General features: G+C 51.8%; 1 protein-coding gene across 1 annotated transcript in view; it reads left to right on the top strand.

Moving 5' to 3' along the window:
- Positions 1 to 19,794, top strand: part of NECTIN1 (nectin cell adhesion molecule 1) — a 72,598-nt gene extending 52,804 nt beyond the window's left edge. The window contains exons 5-6 of the mRNA XM_072884469.1: positions 2,443 to 2,594; positions 12,695 to 19,794. Coding sequence (XP_072740570.1) covers positions 2,443 to 2,594; positions 12,695 to 13,236 — 694 coding nt within the window. The 3' untranslated portion in view covers positions 13,237 to 19,794. The remainder of the gene's footprint in view (positions 1 to 2,442; positions 2,595 to 12,694) is intronic.
- The last annotated feature ends 1,421 nt before the right edge of the window (positions 19,795 to 21,215 follow it).

Here is a 21,215-nt window from a genome sequence, read left to right on the forward strand (position 1 = left end):
ATGCTGAAGGCAGGCTGAGAGCTGAAGCACGGGGTAACCAGGTGCCAAACGTCTCAGCCAGGTGATGTTTCTGTAGCCCAGGGCAGGAAAGAGGGTTAGTTACCAGCTAGGCTCAAACACAACCGGGGGTGCAGGTGTCAGGGCTGAGCATGGCGCTGCATGACTGAGTATGACGTGTCATTTGCACACCTGGTTTACACACCGCGCTGGTAATAAATTCAGCTCCGGCAGAAATGATTCTTGGGAACAGCACGTCTTTGAGCCAGGCTTTGAGTTGGTCCCTATGTGCTTGTGTGATTGATCATTTTTTTTGTTTAAAACACTGCAAAGAATTGTTTTCCTATGGATTCTCTGTGACCTGTGTGTATGTCCATTTGTCTGTCTTTAGCCTGTAAGGGTTTCTTGACTTACAGCTAAGAGGCTAGGAGCATCAATACTTTGCTTTGAGAAGGAACTGTGGGGAGAAAAAAGGAGAGAGAGGAAGCATGGAATTAAAGAGTACAGGTTTCTAAGTCCGATAGCACTTCAGTCTGATTCCTCTGCCTCTCCCTTTTTGCACACTTGGTGGGTCAGTTAGGACTGAGTATAGGATTATTGACCTGAGAGAGGATGGAAAGGAAAGATGAAATGCAGCTGAAGGTAAGGAGAATGGAGGTGGAAGAAGAGGAAAGTAGAGAGTGAGAGAGAGCAAGTGAGACTGGGGGAAATAGAGGAGGAAAAGGAGGAGGAAACAAAAGCTGGGGCACAGAATTACCTCCTGGCTCTTTCAGCCCAGACTCCTGCTCTCCCATTCTTGGCCCCAGGCTGCCTGTGAGCAGGGCCCTGCGAGGAAGAGGCAGACCAAGCAGATGGGATGAAAGCCTGTTAAATAATTGTACTGCAGCCAACCACCTAGGCATGCAGCGTGTGTGTGTGTGTGTAGGGAGGTTAAGGAGTGGGAATAAGATCCATGGCCATCCCCTTCCTTCCCACAGTGCCACTTCGGTAATATCAAACTGATTCCTCATTTCTTTGGCTGGGCAGCCAGAGAAATAGCCACCAGCATCTTTGGTTTATCCATGTGCTCATACGTGCCTCTTCCCCTTCCCGGGAGTCAGGAAGCAATTACTGCTGCTGCTGTTTTGCTCCTGCCTGGAATGTAAAAAACAGCCATGCTTTCATCTCCTCTTATTTGGATGGTGATGAGCAACAGTCAGGGGAGCTGTTGGAGGAAGCAATAGCCTTCTTTAGCATCCCACAGCACAGTTTTTAGATATGCCCTTGTCTTTGTAGATTCAGGGCCTTAATTCACCCATAGGCAAAGGACCAACGTTAGGCTGTCCTATTCTTCCATCAACTTTGGAATCATTGGCTTGATGTAGCTGGGAAAGGCTAATGTGTTTGCTATACATATGTGCCTATGCATATATGTAGACATGCAAAATATGTGCATGTGCATTTAGGCACTTCTTTACAAACCTAATTATAGCCCCATTATTCCCTTTTGTTTCGTACAAATTGCTGACAATATGTGCACATTTTTGTTGGGAGGAGGGGAAAGAATTACTCGAGTAATTTTTAATTGCCTAAGAGAAGTAATTACTTTACTTTGCTTCAGTAATTAAGAATAACCAGGCCATGTGTGTCTTTTCCTAACACACAAGGTTTTTTTTAACTTTTATCTGCCTTTGTTCATTTATTCTGTGTATCTCTAAACTTAGTTTTGCATTATTCCAGTTTCACACTTACCTGACTCTTCTGACATGGGCAGGTCATAGATGGCAAGGCTCTAAATCAGCACCGCTTTGCTCGAGCTTGAGTTGCAATTAACACTGCCTGATCAGCTGCCCAAGAGAGTTACATGGGCAAGAAATTGGAGTAAAGCAGGGTCAAGTTGGTGTCCCATTCCTGTGTTTTCCATCAAATGGAAAGTCAGGGATGGAGGAACATTCTGAAGATGAGCCTGCTAGAGGTGAGCCACCCGAAACAACAGAGTGACCTGGCCATCTTACCCTAAGCTTGTATCTACTCGGGGATTGTGCTGGAAAATGAACCGCTTTAAGGCTCTGGGTCTGTTTTCTGGATAGGGGAGAACATAGACTGAAAGTACTCCACATCCCGTTAGCCAAATCCAAGGGGCTGAATGTGACCCAAATATGTCCAATCTCCCTTGTAATCACAGAGAAGGGGAAAGAAAAAACCAATCCATGTAAAGAACCTGATTCTCGTCATGCAGTGGATTTACCCTGGAGACACTCTACCGACCCTTTCCTGTAATGCTGCAGTCTGAGGGTTTGGTTTCAAGGCTGACTACATTAATGGGTATTTTCCAGCCAGCACCACTGGGTTCTGGACCTGCCCAAGGGCAAGCACAGAACCAGCATGTCAGTGTCGCCTCTGCAATACTGCTTGACCCTACTGAGTATCATCTCTGGAATCAACCATGATCTTTGTTTCCCCTAGGCCAAACGGGACTCTGCCAGGGAGCGTGGAAATCCAGAACAACACCATCTACTTTAAAGGGCCTGTCTCCTACAGCGTAGCTGGCACCTACATCTGTGAGGCCTCCAACGCCATCGGTACACGGTCGGGTTTGGTGGAAGTCAATGTCACAGGTAGGAAAACACTTGGTGTGCTTTGAAAGGCAGAAGAGGAGGAGGTGGGGAGCGGAGAGTGTGAGCGGCTGACAACTACCAGTCAGTTACATCTCCTTAACGTCCGTCTTCATCACCAGTGTCTCCTTCTAGGGGTGGGGAGTTTCATGATGCAAAGGGAGCAGTGAAGTTCTTCGCTTTACACTGGTTTTGCACTGGTTGGGCTTGGATTTTTTCTCCTTTCCTCTTGGTGTCTTTTCCTTTCTTACACCAAGATACATTCAGTTTATTTCCCCCTTGTCTTCTGCTTTGGATGCAGAGAGATCATTGGACATGTTAAAAGTGAAGACATGTCAGAGATATTTGTTAGAAGGTAGAAGAAGGAGTAGAATGAGGATATAGACTGCCACTGAAGCAGTAAAGCATGAGATGGATGAGTCATTTGTTCAGGATGATGTTTGGTGTTTCTGATGTTAGGCAACTCTCATAATTTTTCGTTTGTGCTCCTTCCAATGCCATGTTGGTCTGTGCACTTGCTCACCTGGCTGCCACAGATTACTGAGAGGCTGTGAGCACTTGAGTAGCTTTGTCTGGGCTCCAGAAAGGAATAACATCACAGGATGCAGACAATGGGAAGTGATGTCATATGGGACAGAAGGAATTTGACGGCTTGCAAATCAAAAAGTGTAGTCACAGGAGTGAGGAAAAGACACGTGGACATGTTTAAGTAGTGTCAGGGAGAGAAAGCGATGTCAAGAATTAGGCTAAAGAGAAGAAATAACATATGGCAATAGCCTGATTTCAGAGAGACCAAGTGGTATTTCAAGGCATCACCAAAGGGGAAAAGTGGCTGTGGGTGCTTTGAGAGCAGGGAAGGGAAGTTTACCCCATTCCTTTGGGGTAAAAGGAGCAATTTGTTTTATCAGGGGGTTAATGACAGGCAGTGACCAGCAGTTGTGGGTCTCACGAGAGAGATGGAAGTACCTCTCGCAGTAGTGAGTTGGAGCACTGCCACACTGCAATGAGCTCCGGGCTCTCGGGGTACAGGGGAGGGAGTGACCATCTGATGAAGCAGCGCTGCCTGCCTAGGAGACATGCCTGGCAGCTGGCGCAACTTGCCGAGGCTCTCCTCTGGCCCCCCAGCTGGCCAGCAGCGCTGTTGAGGCTCAGCGCTGGTCTCCTTCAGGTGCTCCCCTCTACCCCCCTACACCCCCTACACCCCTACACCCCACCTTGGGACCACTGCCAGGTGGGCAGGCAGCACAAACCATGGCACGCGGCCACTTTTCCAGCTGGGCTCACAGCAGGGACCGTGGGGTGTTGTAGCTCCAGACCTGCTCTCGCTGGGGAGAGCAGCGGGGCTGTGACTGCAGCCAGGTGAGTTGGAGAGCAGCCGGCTGCCCACGTCCTGCAAATGCCACAGACAGCACAGGTGCCTCCGAGCTGGACGGGCAGTGAGGCGTGCTGGGGGCTCCCAAGGCATGAGGAATACAGGACAGGTTCCCGGGGTTCTTAGCTCTTCCTGCTGTCCAGCCTGAGGCAAATCAGAGCGCCTGCTGTTCTGATAGCGAGCGAACCTCTCTGAGCCACCCCAGTCCTTGAAGAGTTGTCTAGCCTGCGAGTGACGAAAAGGGCTTCTCAGAGGGGCTGAGCTCCAGCCCCCTCCACCCGCTCTCTACAGTGGTAAGTGCTGAGCAAGCGTAAAGACGAGGCCTGGGCAGCTGTCCTCCTGAAATTAGCAGTAACACTGAGTTTGGCACCCTCACCACCTCAGTTCCCCTATTCTGTAACATGGGGCTAATCTGCCTCTATCCAAGTGCTTGGAGGTCAATGGATGAGATGTGCTAATTAGATGCTAATTACCAAGTATTTATTATCATTATCACTGTAGCAGGCCTTTAATTCACACCTCCTGTCCTGGATCCTTGCCTGCTGAGTTGCTAGTATATGCTTTTCTCTGGGGGATTTTTCATTTGCCAGTGAAAGGCACCAGAATAACAAAGCTCTTTGTTCAGGACAGACGTGGTGCAGCACCCGCCCTGCCCAGCCCTGCCTAACCGCCCGAAGCCGGGGGAAGGTCGTGGCCAAAATCCATTCAGCCGCTGGCCATTTCATGGGAGTTGCCACCAAAGGCACTGTGTTTCTGGGACAGTGCAGGCAACTGCCTGGTACAAACCGAGCAGACTTGCTTCCCATCGGAAATAGAAAACCATCCCACACACTAACTAGCACCTTGGGTCACATTTGAAACAGTGATTGGAGGGAAAAAGCCTCCAAGCTCAGTCCTCAGTCACAGAGAAGGAGGTGGGATAGGTATTGCTGAAGACGTAGAGGGGAACTGGCTCTCTTCACCATGTCTCATTTTGCATTTCTGCGTAGCCTGTATGTCCATATCTTGCTGTTGTTCTGTCTATCCAACCACCTCATATCTCTTGCAGTGTCAGGACACATGTTCCCAAACACCAGATACAGCCCTCTCTTCTTATTTCCTGCTGCCACCTGCCAGTGTTTTATCTGTCTCAGCGCCACAATAGCATTGCAGCCTGGGCGGGCTGCACCGACTCGCCTGCGCGGGCACGGGCTCCTCTAGGGACAAGGGTCTGTGGGTTCCCCCTCTGGACTTCGGTAAATGTCTCCCTTCCTGGTGGTTTTTCAGGGGACTGCTAGAGCATCATTCTCACGCTCGATCAGCACAGTGCTGGCAAGGGAAGTGGGGACTGGCAGGATTTCTGGGGAATGACTTTGGGTTGATGTCTGCCTGCCTGTAATCTCAATTTATTCCCAAAGGTCCGAACTGTGGGGTTGAGGTTAAATGAGAGGGAAGGAAGGACACACCAGCAAGCTGCCCCACTAGGAGGGATTAGCAGCCAACCCGTTAGGCCAGGCCTCCACCACATAAAAATACCGCTTTTAATAATTCATGGGATCTGAATATGTTTATCCAGCTCTCCCTAAGGACCGATTAGGCCAGTGCTGGGGAGGGCTCAGCCGTCCTCGCTCAGCTATTACAGGTACATTTGTTTGGGTCTTGCAGGCAATTTAGGGATTGTCAGTGGACCACGAAACCTCTTTCAAGAGCTGCATGCAATAAATGGAGTTCAATCGAGTGAGCAGCCAGCCTTGGGAGAAAAAAAAAAACAGAAGGCTGATGCAGAGAAAACCCTGCAGCGGCTTTTCCCCCTCCTGTCTCCCCGGGTACAGACCTCCCCCCTCCTGCCACCCAGCATCCTTCCTTCCAGCCCCAGAGAGGAGGAGTGCAGGGCTAGTTGAGCCCCCTCATGGGGAGGGTGATTTGTTCAGAGGGAGAAGGCTGAACGCGTCTATTAGAGTTATAGCGCATTAAAGAGATTGATAAGTGGAAATTTAATATTTTATTCCAGCAATCTGTTCCTATAATAGCTTCTCCTGCCTTGCAGGACCTTTGTCAGTCGCAGCCAAGCTATGTAGTGTGACATGTAACTATTTATTACAGGCGGTTGGGTGACATAATAAAAGGTTGTGGTTATAGACTGCATGCGTGTCCCTGCGTGCCTGCACACGGGTGTGGTGGTCCTGCACAGAGAGCTGGTCACATACATACACGCATATGTGTGACCCCGATCTGCATCCTGGCATGCAAATGGGCCTCCCAGACCTGCATGCCTGCACAGGGATGCCCTGCTGCACAGTCGTGCGTGCATGCAGGACACAAGAGCATCAGTGCATTGGCATGTGTGAATATGCATGTATTTATGAACATGTGGTTGGCTGTACGGGCTTGTGTGCAGCAGTGCATATACATACCCTGGCCCTTGTGCACGTGTGTACATAGACATTTGTGTGTGTATGCGGGGGACGTTCATGCATTTGGGTGCTGGCTTCAGCCAGAGGAAGCTCAAGGAGAAAGATGTTGTTAAAACATCTCTTCTCCCCATGGGCCTTCAAGCACCAGGCAAACATCAAAACCGAAGGAGAGTCACAGGGCTAGAGCTGCGGGAGCAGGGAGAGCAGAGCCTGTGCTGAGGCAGTGACCGCTATCAGCCTCTGCTGCAGGGCTCCCGCCTGTTTCCCGAGGCCAGGAAGGGGCCTTTTCCTCCAGGATACTGCAGGCTCCCCCAGTTGGTTGGTGCAGCCCTACCTCTGCACCCCCCGGATTGCCAGGAGACAGGACACACTGTGCAGGTGCCCCGGGGAGGGGCTGTGAGGACAGGAGGCTCCGTGCCGTTCCCTGCCCAGGGATGTGCCAGCCCGTGGGCAGGCAGCTTTCCAGCCCTGGCCTTGAACGTGCTACAGGCTGTGGTGGGGAGGAGAGGCTGGCAGGGGCTGATGGCCCCCGCTCGTTTGCTTGGCTTGCAGCAGGGAGTTATTTACACACCACCAGTGATCTCGTCCCAGCAAGGTCACTGCAAACAGCCCGTGGGGCTTGCTGGAGCCCTCTGCCATGTGTCAGCAGGCCTTTGCTAAGGCTCAGAGCGCAAGAGAAAGCCTTCTCCGGGAAGCGTTAAATCCCAAGCCCAGAGCAGGTGTACCCAAAGCCCAGCCGCCGGCCAGGGCCATGCCACGCTGCACCAGCAAGTGCTTGTGACTGTTTTAGGTGGGAGGACGTAGGGCCGGGGGCTGAAGAGGAGCAAGCCTGGGGGGTCTGTCTGATGCTAATCTTCCGGATGGCGGGTAGGAGTGTCTGCTGCACCCTGTCTGATGGCATCTGTGCCAAGGGCCCCTGCGGGAGCAGCACTTGATTGACAAGCGATAGGTGACCTGACAGAGAGATTAAAACCTAAGACACGTTTGGCATCTGGCCTAAAAGCCGTCACACTCTGAAATGCCAGTGGCAGCTGCTAAACTTCTGGATTAGTTGCCAGAGGTTTTTTCACCCCCACTGCCTCCTGTCCCCTCCCGCCCTGCTCCGCACAAGGAGAGCAGAAATCCCTGGTAGAGAGAGGAAAGGCAGGATCCTTTGAAGCTGGAGATGGGCATGCATAGGTGCAAGGGCTGTTGTGAAGGAAAAAGGACAGCAGTGCTATGGGCTTCTCAAATTACAGCCATGTCTGGGCTGAGGCAGGTCCAGAGGTATCTCCCTATCTTCACTCATGTACGCGTCTGTAACGCAGTGGGTCAAAGTCCTGGGGTAATTTGGCGTGGACGGTACTGGCAGGGAAAGCTTGCCACCAGCAATCTGTCTTGTAAAAAAACCCACATGATCACCACTGTATTTGCTGAGGCCATCTGGGAACTGGGAAGCTCTATGAGCCCATCGGAATTAAGGTTCCTGCTCCTCCCCGGAGCTGCTGCTCGCCCTGGCTAGAGCTGCCCAAAGGCCCCTGCTTCCCATTCATTGTAGCAGGTGTTTGGTTTTGGAAGGCAGAAGGAAATCCAGGGCCTTCCTTCAATGCAGGGAGCAGCTTGGGCTGACACATGTCCAAGAGGTAATTTCTCATGCAGTTTGACATTTTCCTCAATGCCCATGGCTACAGTGAGAAGCTCAGCTGGTGCTGGGTTTTTCCTTGGCCCTTATGATTGAAGGGAAAAGGATGGAAATGTGACTTCAAGAAAAAATGTGTCCACAGGAAGTAGTATCTTTTAAAATATCTAAGCAGTGTGATGAGCAGAAGGGCTTTTGAAAGCTGGTTTCCTGTGGATCTGCATATCGTAGAAGAATTACTTGGTGTCTAAAAATATGCTTTTTCTGATCTGGGCCCTTCCTGCCCTTGGGAGCAGCCTCTTGTCCCTGTGGGTTCTCTGATGTCTAATGAGGTTTAGCTCCCACCTCTGCCAGGGATCTCACTCCAGCTCTCTCCAAGAGCTTTATGGTAGGGATAATTTTGGCTCATTCTTCTTCTGTCAGATAGCACTGAAATGGGTCAGCAGGTTCAAAAAGCATTAGATAAAGGATTGATGGACAGGCAGGATGATTTGCATATGTCTCATTTTTATTGGATACCAGCCATTCAAAGAAAGATGTGATTTTTAAAATGTGTATTTTTGAAGCCACTTTTGTGACGGGGAAGGCCTGGTTTGTCTCTGCAGTGGCAGTGCTGCTATGCCCTGGGTGCTGCAGGGAGAAGGCAGGAGCCAGGGCTTGGAGATGCTCGGGCCCTCTGCCTTGCACGGGGGGATCAAAGAGAACCTGTGGGCTCGGCCGGGTGCCAGAGCGAAGCCCAGGGCAACCCCCTGTCTCCCTGCGCTCCCAGCTGCCGCCCCAGAGGTCCGGCTCCTGGCACGGGGACAGGAAGCTGGGCTGAATGCAACAGCTGGCAGAGCCGGGCAGCAGGCAGATAGTGTTGCTGCTGTAATTCCTATTCAGACAGCACTCCCTCTTTTTATGAGGGCTGGGGGGTAGCAGGAGGGGGGGAGGCTTTTTATGCTGGCATTAAAGCCTAGCTTGTTCCCCCTCCCTCCACGCTGCTGTCTCCTGTTTCTCCAGTCCACTTTTCACAGCGGCTTTAATTCTCTCCAGACTCTTCCTAATGGATTTTTCACATGGGGCCCCCAGCGTGCTCAGGCATCGCACCAGTTTCCAGAAATTTCACGCACCCCTCAAACACAAAAAGGGGATCCCTTTCCCACACTTCCCCCTCTCTCCCCAGGCTGCAGTTCTCCTCTCTTTCGCACCCCAGACACGAAACGCGGTGGGCAGAGGGGTAAATCCCCCTTTGTGGGGCTGACGGCAGCGGATGCGTGTGAGCGACGCCCGCTGAGAGGCCGACCCGGCCCGGGTCGTTAATTAACCCGGCTGCCGGAGGCCGGGGCAGGGCCGGAGGCTGCAGGCGTGCCAGGCTGCGCCCGGGGGCTGCGGGGATCCCCGCCAAGGCCTGGCTCTGGGGCAGGGCCGGAGGAAGCCGAAGGCAAAGGGAGCCAGCTGCGGGGGGCGCGGGGCTGGGGCGCGGGGTGGCACGCTGCTCCCCGCTCACCGCCTGGCCTCGCGAAGGCGACCTCGTCGCAAGGCAGAGGCACGCCAGGGCAGAGCCCGGGCCGGGGACCTCCCCCTCCCTGCCCTCCCCTCCCTTCCCGCCTCGGCCCGGGCTGGCCGCAGCCCAGCGGCCACGGAGAGGGGCTCCGGCGGCGCCCTCCCGGCTCCGGAGCGGCGGCGGTCTGTACCGCCATCCAGCGGCGGTGTCCGGCGGGTGCCCTCCCCTGCGCCGGTGCAGCCTGTCCCGCTCCTGGCTGGGTCGCTCACGGCCCGCTTGTGCCCGCCCCCGCCCCCCCCGGGGCTTAGCCGCGCTCCCCCGCTGCATCCCCAGAGCCACTCGCTTTTCCAGGCTCCGGGGGAGCGCGGGGGGTGGACGGGGGGGAAACTGCGGGCAGGGAGGGGATGATTCCGGCTGCTGGCTTGCGACCTTCCCATCTTTCCTCTCTTCCCACAGTTTGGTTTTGTTTTCTCTGGCATGGGAACTGGGCCACTGTGAGGAGGACGGGGATGGGATCTGAGCAGAAAATAGTTCCTTCCCCGAGCAACGTGTGAAAACCAGCACAGCGGCGTGTTAGTTTTCGTGTCCACGGCGTTGGCAGTGGCAGGGGGGTGGCATGTAGGCGAGTGCTATCTCAGGGGCGGGCAGCACAAAGGGCAGGAAAAAAATAAATATATATGAGAAAGGTAGAAAAACATTCCCCCTTTCACTTCATGCATCCAACCTGGGCTGGTAATGAGACTTGTAATAGAGAAGTGGGCCAAGCTCCTTTTGAAATTGTGCACAGACTGCCTCTCTCAGATTGCCGCTTTTCCAGAGCTGGGAGGCAGAGGGGATCAGTATGGCTTTAGGGACCCTGCACCAGCATGCACACCATATCTGGGTCTTTTCAAGGTGGGGTACTGGGACCCATGGTCCCGTGCACAAAATCAGCCTTGCTGTGGGGAAAAACAAGGTAGGAAGAGGCTTCAGATCGGAGCTGTGGGGTGCGGGAAAATCAAAGATAGAGCTCCTGGGGTCTGAGCCAGCTTGCTGGGCTTTCCCTGCACTTTCCCTAAGCTCCAGGTGGACCCCTGCTCTGTGCACAGTTTCAGGAACTGGGCACCACGGGGTTGCAGAAGCTGTGATGGCAAGGAGCAAGCCTTGGGAGGTGGCATGGGCAGGAGTGGCAAGAGCTCTGTGGATGCTTGTGTGGTTGAACTTGAGCCCTCAGCAGCCAGGACTACCGGGGGATGGACGTGACATTTCTTGCTGTCTCTGCAGAGAGGTTTTGCATTAACCAGCTGGCTATGACAAGCCTTCTGTTGATGCAACATGTGGTTTTGGCTTTCCAGAACACAACCCCAGCTCCCTATGCTGAAATACATGCCCTCGCTCCTGCTCTGAAGGCTGTCTTTGGAAAGAGCTGCTGGCTCCTGCCTGCAGAGCGTCTTGCTCCTCATTCTGGCTGCAGCAGGGAGCCCCTCCATCTGCTTGTCCCCCACCCCGTTCTGCCCATTATGCTGCTCTGTGCGTGGTTTCAGGCTCATGAGGCTTTGCTCAAGGCAAGTCAGCGCTGCAGAAACCAAGATGCTGTTGTTGGGATGATGTTTCAGGAAAGGCAGGAATGAAACAGCTCTCAGGCACAAGCAAAACATTTATGCCACAAGGATCAGGCCAGCAATTGCTTGAATTCAGTGCCCTTGTCCAAAATGTGCATCTCTTTTAGGAACTGCTTCTACCCAGGGCAAGCTCTTTTCTCCCCTCTTCCTTAGCGGCTGGGCTAAGCTGTGCTGCAGGGAAACCCGCTCCCTGCCCAGCTCCTGCTTGTTCAGGGCTTCCTGCCCTAATGCAGAAACATGGCTGCCAGCAGCAGGCAGTTCTGCAGGTGCGTGAAGAGGCGGCAGGAATCAGAATCTGCCTCATATCCTGTTTGAATTTGCTGCCTTTGAGCCCCTCCCTCCCCCATTGCTCTGTCCTGGCTGCTCTTCTGGGAGGGCGTGCTGAGGTTGCTAGTCGGTCCGCACCTCTCCTTGGCTGCTGGGGTAAAAAGTGAGGGCCAGGACACTCCAGAGCAGCAATAACAGCTTGCAGCTATGAGCAGGGCTGGCACACAGGCCTTGGGGTGGAAAAAGCAGAGTGAGGGGTCTGAGCATGGTGTGCAAGGGCAAGGTTGCCAAGGGGCATTAACCAGGCGCCTGCTGTCTAAATTCAGAGGCAGGTGAAGGACTGAGACAGCCATGTGGTGCTTAAGGCCTCGTGGACACGGATGCTCAACAGGCAGTTTGTGAAAGCTGAGTTTGGCCAGGGGTTGTAACTGTGCCCAGGGAGTGTTAGGAAGGTTGATTTAAGTCCTGGATCAAACTTTCTCTGTGCCAAAGTGTAGGTGTTGAGCCGCATGAAAGAGAAGAGAGCTTCTTTCTCATCTCTTTTCTTTTTCTCTTTTGAGTTATTTATTTTTTTAAATAGGTCAGGGTAACTGTAGGAACAAGATTAGCATGAGTAGTGGCACTATGCTGGCCACAGTCATAGCAGAAGAAAAAGAAACAGTGGGAGGTCTGTGTCCCTGTGCTGCAGAGCACAGCTGGGTCAGCAAGCGGGTTCAGGAGCCAGCCGTGACCCTGAGCAGCACTGTGCAGCCACAGATCGCTTGTGGGGTGGCTGGGAGGGGAGATCACAAGGTGCCGCTGCCTTCTGGCCTGACCTAGACTGGTTGGGGTCAGGCCGGGCTGGGATGCCGAGAAAGGGGATGCAAAGCTGGCAGGTCCAGCGTGGCATCAACAGGAGTAGCTGTGGCAGCTCGGTGCCCACCGTTGGATGGGGTTTGGGTCTTGCTCCCCGGCAGGAGCACCGTGGGGCTGTCAGTATGCTCTGGCAAACTGGACCTGAAATGTCACCCAGTAAAATGGAAAGCGTCTGGACTCAAGGCACTGGGCTTGTGGGATCTGAGCACGTCTGGAGAAACCAGGTGGGGTGGGGAGGGAAACACCGCTTCCAGCCTGCTGGGCTCCTGCATGAGGCTTGGCGAGCTTGGCACGGCACGCTGCGTTCCCCTGGCTAAGGCAGAGCTCCTGTGCGCTGACCCCTGTGGGGACGCACCCTTTTCCCCTTTCCCTCGCTTTTCCCTTCCCTGTTCCTTACCCTCATCTTCCCACCCCCTCACCCCCCAAAAAATGGCAATGAAAGCATGGAGGGAGGGCGCGTTTCCGCATGGTTTGACACTGTTCCCCCTTCCATCTGTCTTTTCCTACCCAGAATTTCCCTACACCCCGTCTCCAATCGATGATCGCAAATCCATGGTGCAGCCGAACATCCCCACACCGGTGATTGGGGGCATAGTGGGAGGAGTCTCGCTGGTCCTGGTGGTGGCCGTGGTGCTCTTTGTGGTACTCCGGCGCCGGCGTCACACCTTCAAGGGTGACTACAGCACAAAGAAGCATGTGTACGGCAATGGCTACAGCAAGGCAGGCATCCCGCAGCATCATCCCCCCATGGCCCAAAACCTCCAGTACCCTGACGACTCGGATGACGAGAAGAAGCCGGGCCCGCTGGGCAGCAGCACCTATGAAGACGAGGACGAGGATGCGGGAGGCGAGCGCAAGCTGGGTGGCCCCAACAAATACGAGGAGGATGCTAAGCGGCCTTACTTCACGGTAGACGAGGGGGAGGCGCACCCTGAACCTTATGATGAAAGGACACTTGGCTTCCAGTACGACCCCGAGCAGCTCGACATAGCGGAGAACATGGTCTCACAGAACGACGGATCTTTTATTTCCAAAAAGGAGTGGTATGTGTAGCTCGGCACCCCATTGCTACACACACACACACACACACACACGAGTGATGCCCTCCCACTCCCACTACATCTGTGCCGAGCGGAGCCGAGCGTGCCGCGGCCGCTTGCACACACACTGCACGCACGCTCCCCCCCGCACACGCACGCACGCACGCCCCCGGCCAGCCCTGGGCGCTCGGCAGAGACTTTGGACGCTTCCAGCACTGGCAGGAAGGGCGGGCTGGGGCGAGCAGGGAGGGAGGGCAGCTTTGCTTACAGATCATTTTTGGGGTGTAGGGGAGGTGGGAGGTTGGGTAATTATTTTCTCAGTTTTGGTTTTGCCTTTTAATTTCTCTTGATGACTTTTGTCCCCTTCTGTGGTGTTTGTATTGGTCGGTGGCTTAGGTGTTACTATTTGCTTTAACGACTGTTGCCCAGCCTGTATATTACACTCTGTTTGTGTCTTCATGTCTCAGAGTGCCCTTCGGCCCCACTTCCCTCCCTGAGGTTCCTCCTCCCACTTCTGCACCCCCGAAACACTGGAATTTGTTTGTATGTTGTCTTCTTTGGTTTTTTTTAACCTTGGGAGGGGGTCAAGTGGGCTGTCCGTAGGACAGAGGCCAGGAAAGCTTATGGCAATGGAACCATAGGTGCCATTATCAGGTGAACTGATTTTTTTTTTCCCCTCATCACTTTCTTTTCAGTGGGGTCTGGGTATCATTCCCATTGCCCACTGCACACCTGGGGAGATCCACTCCCAGTTTTTAATGACTCAATAAAAGGAAAATGAGGAGAAAGGGGGGAGAAAAAGCCCTAGAACAAACCCCAGGTGCATGGGCTGATAGCAGGGCAGGGAAACAGCTGCCATTTTCCTCCTAAAATTTATTATTTCCTGGCTTTTCATTTTCTGTCTTTGTTTGAGTGTTCTTTTAAAAGAAAGAAAAGGAGTATTTATTGCTGACATTTTTTGCCCTGTGATGGCTCAGAGAAATGCTGGCTCTTTTTGTTCTTGTTGCTGTTGTTGTTGCTAGTACCAGCCACAGAGCAGTTAACTCTGGCACAACGGTTGTGCACGGCGTGTCGTGCACGCACCTTGCTGCCATTGCCTGGGGAAGGGGACCAACCAATACCACTTCACTTCTCCCACAGTCTCACTGCCTTCAGCTCTGGTCTGCAGACCCTGGCAGGGCAGATCTCCCAGGGTACCATGTAGTGTCTCTGAGGGCTTCAGTACAGGATCAGGCCCCAAAGTTTTATTATACCACTAAGACTTAATTGTCATGTGTTTACACTTTTTTTTTTTTTGGGTCAGAGCATGGGGACGCTTTTCTTTAACTCTCCTAGCAACAACCCCAGCCCTCAGATATATGGCTTAGTCTGCATTGATTGCCACTTTTTCAATATCACATCCCTCTTCTAAGCAAAGGCTTGGTAGACAGGGCAGGAGTGAGTGAGCCGGGGGTATTGATCTTGTCCTCCTTCCCTTGAGCCACTGCACTGTGATGGGGAGGCTTGGATTGCTGCTATCTGTGCTCTGTGGATAAATGGGATTCCAGACTTCAGGGCCCTCTGTCTGACACTGACCGTATCCAAATTAGATTCACTGGGTTGGGGCTTATTTTTTCTTCTTGTGGGTTGTTTTTTTTTTTTTTTTTAATTTGATGTATAAATAAATCTTTTGTTTGAAAAGAAATCCCCAGTTTTCTGAGCTGTATTATCATGCACATCTAAAAATAGCAGGACTAATTCTCCTCCTGCCTTACCCACTGAGTTTTGTTCCATAGCATCCAGCGATTATCCTGCTACAGAAGGGAGGGTGGAAAGTCAGACCCATGCAGATGAGTCAAGGTCAGATTTCTGATCCAGGCAGCCTCCAATGCTTTCCTTTAGTGTGTGGTGCTTGGTCCAGACAACATGAAGCTCAGCCTGAGCCATTCACAGTTTGTAGCTTGCTCTTACTGCGTTAGTGGTGTAGGGGAGTGGGAAATCCAACTGTTATGCTGTAATCTTTCTGCTGTTCCTCCCAGCCCTCCTGGCTTCTGGCAGAACAGCCAAATGCAACAGGAGGGCTGCTTTATGTCCAGTCAAAGCAGGGCAGACAGAGATTCCCTCGGGATCTCTCAGGCTGGACCTTAAAAAATACGGCTAAACCTTCCCGTGTCCGTCCACTGCCACCAGGAGCACTCTGCTACCAAGCAACCCCCCAATAAAGGAAGTGAAATCTCTGACATCTCTCCATATCTCTGATTGCTAGTAGGGGCTGATTATTAGGGGTGGTTGTAAACCTGCAGAGGGGATGACTTCCCTCCAGTGCCTTGGGATAACAGCATACACAGGGCTTTAATTCCCCAAAGTGTGAACTCTATAAGCTGGATCAGGACAGAGCAGCATTGCTGAGCACTGTACCTTAGCCACAGCTTACTTTAATGTAACATGGAGTATGCTACAGAGCCTGCACAGTTTGTGATTCAGAGATAATTCTCAACAAAGTCCATCTCAAGTGAATAATCCTTTAGATCTGAATTTCACAACTAGGCTCTAAAAAGGGTTGTGACAACATCTCCAACACCAGACTCTAGGTGGTCCATGACCAAGCGCAGAGTGGAAATTGGTGGCACAGACCCTCCTCTGCAAATTTCCCCCAGCACAGATACATACTGCGAGGAGATGGATTTAGAAGAAAGCAACCTTTTATAAAATCTGCAGGGTCCAGCAGTGATTCTTTCATGTTCTGCATTAGTCACAGGCAGGGGCCACTGATGTGATCTGGCAAATTCACGTTGCACTGACTCCCCAGCACTGCGGGGCCCTAGCCCACAGTGAAGTCGAGTCCTAAAGACCAAAGGTACAAAGCCTTGCAAACGGAGCAGACAGGCCTGGGAGAGAACGGGACAGTGTGACTGTTCCTGAGTTAAGGTATGGCTTGCAGGAAATCAGAAATATGCTTTGGTAGTTATTAGCCTTGCACTTAGAGGTGTCATTTTTTGAGATGTAGCCTCCTTGGCTTATTCATTGCCCATTCACACAGTGTCCACATAGTTAGCTGAATGGGGGCTCAAAAAAACAGTGGGTCTCAGAGAAAGGAGATAGCAAAGCAATATGGTATTTCCAAGCTAGAGCCTATGTACAGTTCCCTTTCTGCTATTTTTTGCTCCCCAATACTGCACCAGCACAAATCTAGGAAACAGCTCAGCCACGTAGCTCATCAGTGTGCTTCAGAAGAGGAGTCAAATGATTATTTTTATCCAGAACCTCAGCGAGCCTGGAGTGGAAGGTCCTTAGACAGTATTGCCTGGCACAGCAGCGAGGTACCCTGCAAGTTCAAGGTTCAGTAGTGCATTCCTCTCATCCGTGGGCCCTTCAGCATCACTCCATTGGTGCAACTATCCCCACAGCCATAGAGAAATGCCACCTCTGTGCAGTGATTTGCTTCTTGCTGTCCCTTGCAAGTTCAGCTAATTGTCCAAGAGACTCTTGGGGTGGTAAGTAGCCAAGTTATTAGCCATTCATCCATAGCAAGGTAGGAGAAAAAAGAGGTGTGTGGGGGAAAAATCAGATTGATATTTCATCTGAGAGCTGTTTTGATCCAGTAATAGCATCAGTCCCTTCTCTGGGTTAAAATGCCCTGAGGGGGCCCTTGAAGGTAATTAGATCAGGTTTTCCACCAGCATCAGGAAGCAAGTGGTACCTGTCTCTACCTAAATGCGAGGGTGAGCTCAGTAGAGATGCCAAATTGAAGACCATGTGCATCCTGCTTCCTGGGAGTTCTGCAGGGTTCACTCCCCTGGTGCTGGAGACAGTGCAGCACTCACCCTGCAGGGGCAATCTGCCTGGTGGCCCCAAGGGCCTCCCAGTGCCTGGGCTGCGAGGGGAGGCAGAGGGGCAATCTATTCTTTCCTTGGGGGTCGGTGTCGCTTGTTCCTTTGTGCCTCAATTTCTCACAGTGGGCCAGATTCTGGCAGGCTGGAGTCAAGCTGCCTATTTTAAGTGGTGACACACTTCTTACAGCTGCGCACACGAGCTCCCAGGCTGGGCCACCTCTCTGAGGGACCCTCAGGCTGCCTCAAGTGTAAAATCCCTGCTTTTCCACCCCCCCTTTCATCAGAGATGCTAAGGAGGTGTGAAACGTCCCTGTGGGACCCGGCAAAGAGCAAGCGGAAGCTTCCAGCTGGGAGATGGAAGCTGTTTGTTGTGCCATTCCTGCTTCACAGCCAGCAGCGGAGGATGGGGTGGGGACCCCAGGCTACCCTTCTGGTCGGGGTGGAGCACGTCCCCATCCTCTCTCAGTTCCCAGCACCTGCTGTGAGCGCAGTGTTGGCCACTTCCCCGCCTAGGTGCTAGGGAGCTGCCGCTCTCCAGGAAATGCCCCGTTTTACGCTGGACCTGAACTGGTGTGTCACATTAGTTGCACCCGAGAGGGCTTTCTGCCTGGGAAGCGCCATCGCACTGCTTGGGGACTGGGTTTGGGCAAAGTGCCTTGGAGGCACGGTCGGTTGCCGTACCTCCATTTGAAGGGATCGTTGTCCAGATCCCTTTGCTGGGTTCTTCCCAGTGAAGAGACCTATCAGCATGGTGTATTTCCCTTCCCAAACCCTGATCCTGGACAGCAACTTGAGGCAAAACTTGTGGTACTTCAAGACTAAGATGGGTGGATGGGAAAGCTGAACAGGTAGATGAGAGGGAGGTCAATCTGAGCCCTGTGGTACATCGATCTGGGTCTCGCCACCATCTCAGCAAAGAAAATGCAGGTGAATTTGGGCTGAGCCCCCAGCTCCTTCCCTGTGTGTATTCAGGGAGCCATACTGAAGCAGACACATCTGTGTCACAACCCAAAACGAGCCTCTAGTTTATGTACAAAGAAATCCCAGCTGTTTTCCTGCTGGGGCTTATCTCTAGGATTATTCATTGCAATTCACCCTAGTGATGTTATTTTCCCTTATTTAATTACCAGATATTTTTTTTCCCCTATTGTTAAATCATTTTCATTCAGCCAGGGGAAAAAAATAAAAAAAAACCCTGAAGATTTCTTAGTAAAAAGAATCAAACAAACTGAAATGGTAGCACCAAATTGATTGCAAAGACATAAGGGACAAAGGGAGCCATTTTCCTGATGTTGAGTCAAAAAAGAAACACAACAACTGTTCAGCAGAAATCACTGAGGGTTAGAGAGAGAGAGATTCAAAAGATTGATCTTCAAGCAATTAGAGAAGGGAATGCAATTAGAACGGGGGCTGCTGCTCTCCTTTGCTGTTTTTCTTTCCCATACACAAGCACGCACACACACGCACATGCACACAGATTTTCGGAGTTTCAGGCGCCAGTCACTACGCTCACAGAGTGGAGGGGAAAACCCCATTGCCCAGCTCAGTGCGGGAGGCGGGCGAATGTGTCACGCCCGCAGGCTGCACAAAGCTCAGAGGTTCCGTATTGTGGAAATGAGCGGGGTATCCCAGGCCCATTTTGTTCTAAGAGAAGCAGTAGGTCAGGCTGTAGCCTTTTGCCAGCAGGTTAAAATTCACCGTCAGGTTCCCACGTTCACAACCACTCCTGCCGTAGCACCAAAGTTTTCGGGTCTGTTTGCTCTGCTGGGCTGTGGGCAGTGGGCTCCAGTGGGGAGAGGAGACGCTGCCAGCATCGTGTGCAGTGATGCCTGTTCTTTATTCTGCGGGGCTTACCATAGCACTTTACCCTCCCCTAGCCTGCAGTTTCACCCCCCTCTTTCCCTCCCCTTCGTATCTGATGCAATTTGCTGACAATTTGAGCAACTCCTTGAGAGGGGCACGGGAGGCTTTGGGGCAGAGGAGGGTGCGAAGGCCGGGGGTCCAACCGCTGCCTCACCATTGCTCCTAAAACTCGTCAGCCTCTCCCCAGGGGCTGCCGGTCTGCAGCACGGGGTGGGGAGGGCCAAGGGCTGGACCTGGCTGAGGCGCCGGGGCAGAGCACAGCCAGGGCTGGGGTGCCAGAGCGGGGGGTGCTGCCTTCTGCAGCGGGGCGAAGAGGAGGATTCAGTCCACCAGCAAGGGAAGGACACCCAAGCCTTAGAGAGGGGGGCGAGTTTGTACGTCAGACCAGCGTGACTTTCCATAGGTAATGTACCTGGGGGTGAATGTAACAAGCATGTGGAGTCAGATCCTCTGCTAGCATAAACTGGTATTGGTGGAGGTACTCTCTTTGAGGATCTGGTTTTTCTTTTCTTTTGCCTTTCTTTTTTTAAAACGTGATTCCTTAACTCCAGTGATTTTATCTCTCTTTTTCTTCTTCCTCTTGCTGTAATTATCATTGTGGAATAAAGACTACAGACAGACAAACACCCCCCCCCCCCCCCCCCATTTTTTTTCAGTAATCTGTGTTGTAAGTGCTTTTGTAAAAAATAAAAAATAAAAATAATAATAATGTAATGGACTTTAATGATTTTTGTTTTGGTTTTTTTGTTTTCCATCCTTTGTAATAATTTGTTGGTTTGGGGTCCGGGGGGGGCATTTTCATGGTTATAATTTGTGTGGGTGGGGTGTTGCATCACCCCTCCTTTTACTTGTATAAAAACAATAGTGGCTCAGCTGTGGAAAAAAATGTACTTTTTTATAAATAAAGAATTTTAAAAAAAGATACATTCTCCTTTTTTTTGTCCACCTGTGACTGCGTCGTCCTGCAACCTGTGACTGGTAGCTGTAAGGAGAGTCACAGTAGCAGAAACGGCATCTGCTTTCCAATGACCTAGGTCTGTTCCCATGATATGCAGTATTTTGTAATGGGAGTTGTTGCAGATGAAGAGTGAAGGCTAAGAGTTGAGAGATCTGCAAAACAGCAAGTGGCCTGGAGAAGGTGGACAGGGAATGACTGTTTTTGCCACTGACGTAGATGGTATTGTGTGACATTCTTGGACAGCAGATTCAAGATAGACAAAAGGAGGTGGGAGCATTTCCCCCCATCAATGTAAACAGTGAAATTCCTTGTCAAAGGATGCTGCTGATGCCAAAAGTTAACCTGAGCTAAAAAAGTGGCTAGAAAAACCTATGGAAGAAAAATCCATCAAAAGCTATTAAAAATTACGACACTGTCTCTAGCTTAGGAAGTTGTTAAGTTGCTGTTAGCTATAGCAGATGGGACAGGCTATTGGAAAAATGTCAATACACACTTGCTGTCTTCTTACATTTTTCTCTAGGTACGTGTAATTAGCTGCAGTCAGGGCCAGGGTACTGGGCTAGGCCAACCTTTGATTTGACACAGTAGGATGTTCCTATAGTGCAACGCTTGGCTACCATGACGATTGTGCATCAAAAACATATAAATGCTATAGGGATGCTAAGGGTCCATTGGGAGGCAAGATCAGTCAGACTGCATCCCTGCAGCTCCGTTACTGATCTCTGCATTGGGCAGAACAGTTTGCCTTTCCCCTTTCCTCCAGCTTCCTGGCTGTGAATATAGGCTACAAAGAAAGTCTTGTTCCCAAAGATCAAAGCAGACAACTCTGCAAGACCCAGACTTTTGCAAGGGAAGGAGAGACGAAGTAAGCAAGAGATCACAGAAAATGTGCATGCTCTTCCTTGCACTGACATCAACAGGCACTTTGCCATGCCTTTGGCCTAGAGAGCAGAATACTCCCTGGGAAGGGATTTTTGCACCCAGCTTCAGCACATGGATGGTCTGCTGGAGATTTGAACCAAAACCCAGCAGTCCCCATCACAGAGAGAGAGAGAGAGGAATCCTGACCCAAATCTGAATTTGAACTGGTCTCCATTGTGAAGGGATGAGCTGGATGGAGAGGGAAGTGTTCAGGATTAGGCTGGAAAGGAGTGGTTTGGTGCAGACTGTTCATTCCCTGTCAGCAGCAAAGCAGACGTGGAGCATGCGCCAGAGCAGCAGGAGGCTCTTTGATACCAGGCTCGATGATGATGCATTGTGTGCTGCTTGGCAGACAGGCTCCCTCCAGACCCCATGCCACTAACGGAGCCAGTTCTCAGTCATTCTGCTGAAAAAGGAGTGTGCTGGGCACCTCACTTT

The sequence above is a fragment of the Ciconia boyciana genome, chromosome 20 (assembly GCF_034638445.1).
Source record: "Ciconia boyciana chromosome 20, ASM3463844v1, whole genome shotgun sequence".
Lineage (NCBI taxonomy): Eukaryota > Metazoa > Chordata > Aves > Ciconiiformes > Ciconiidae > Ciconia > Ciconia boyciana.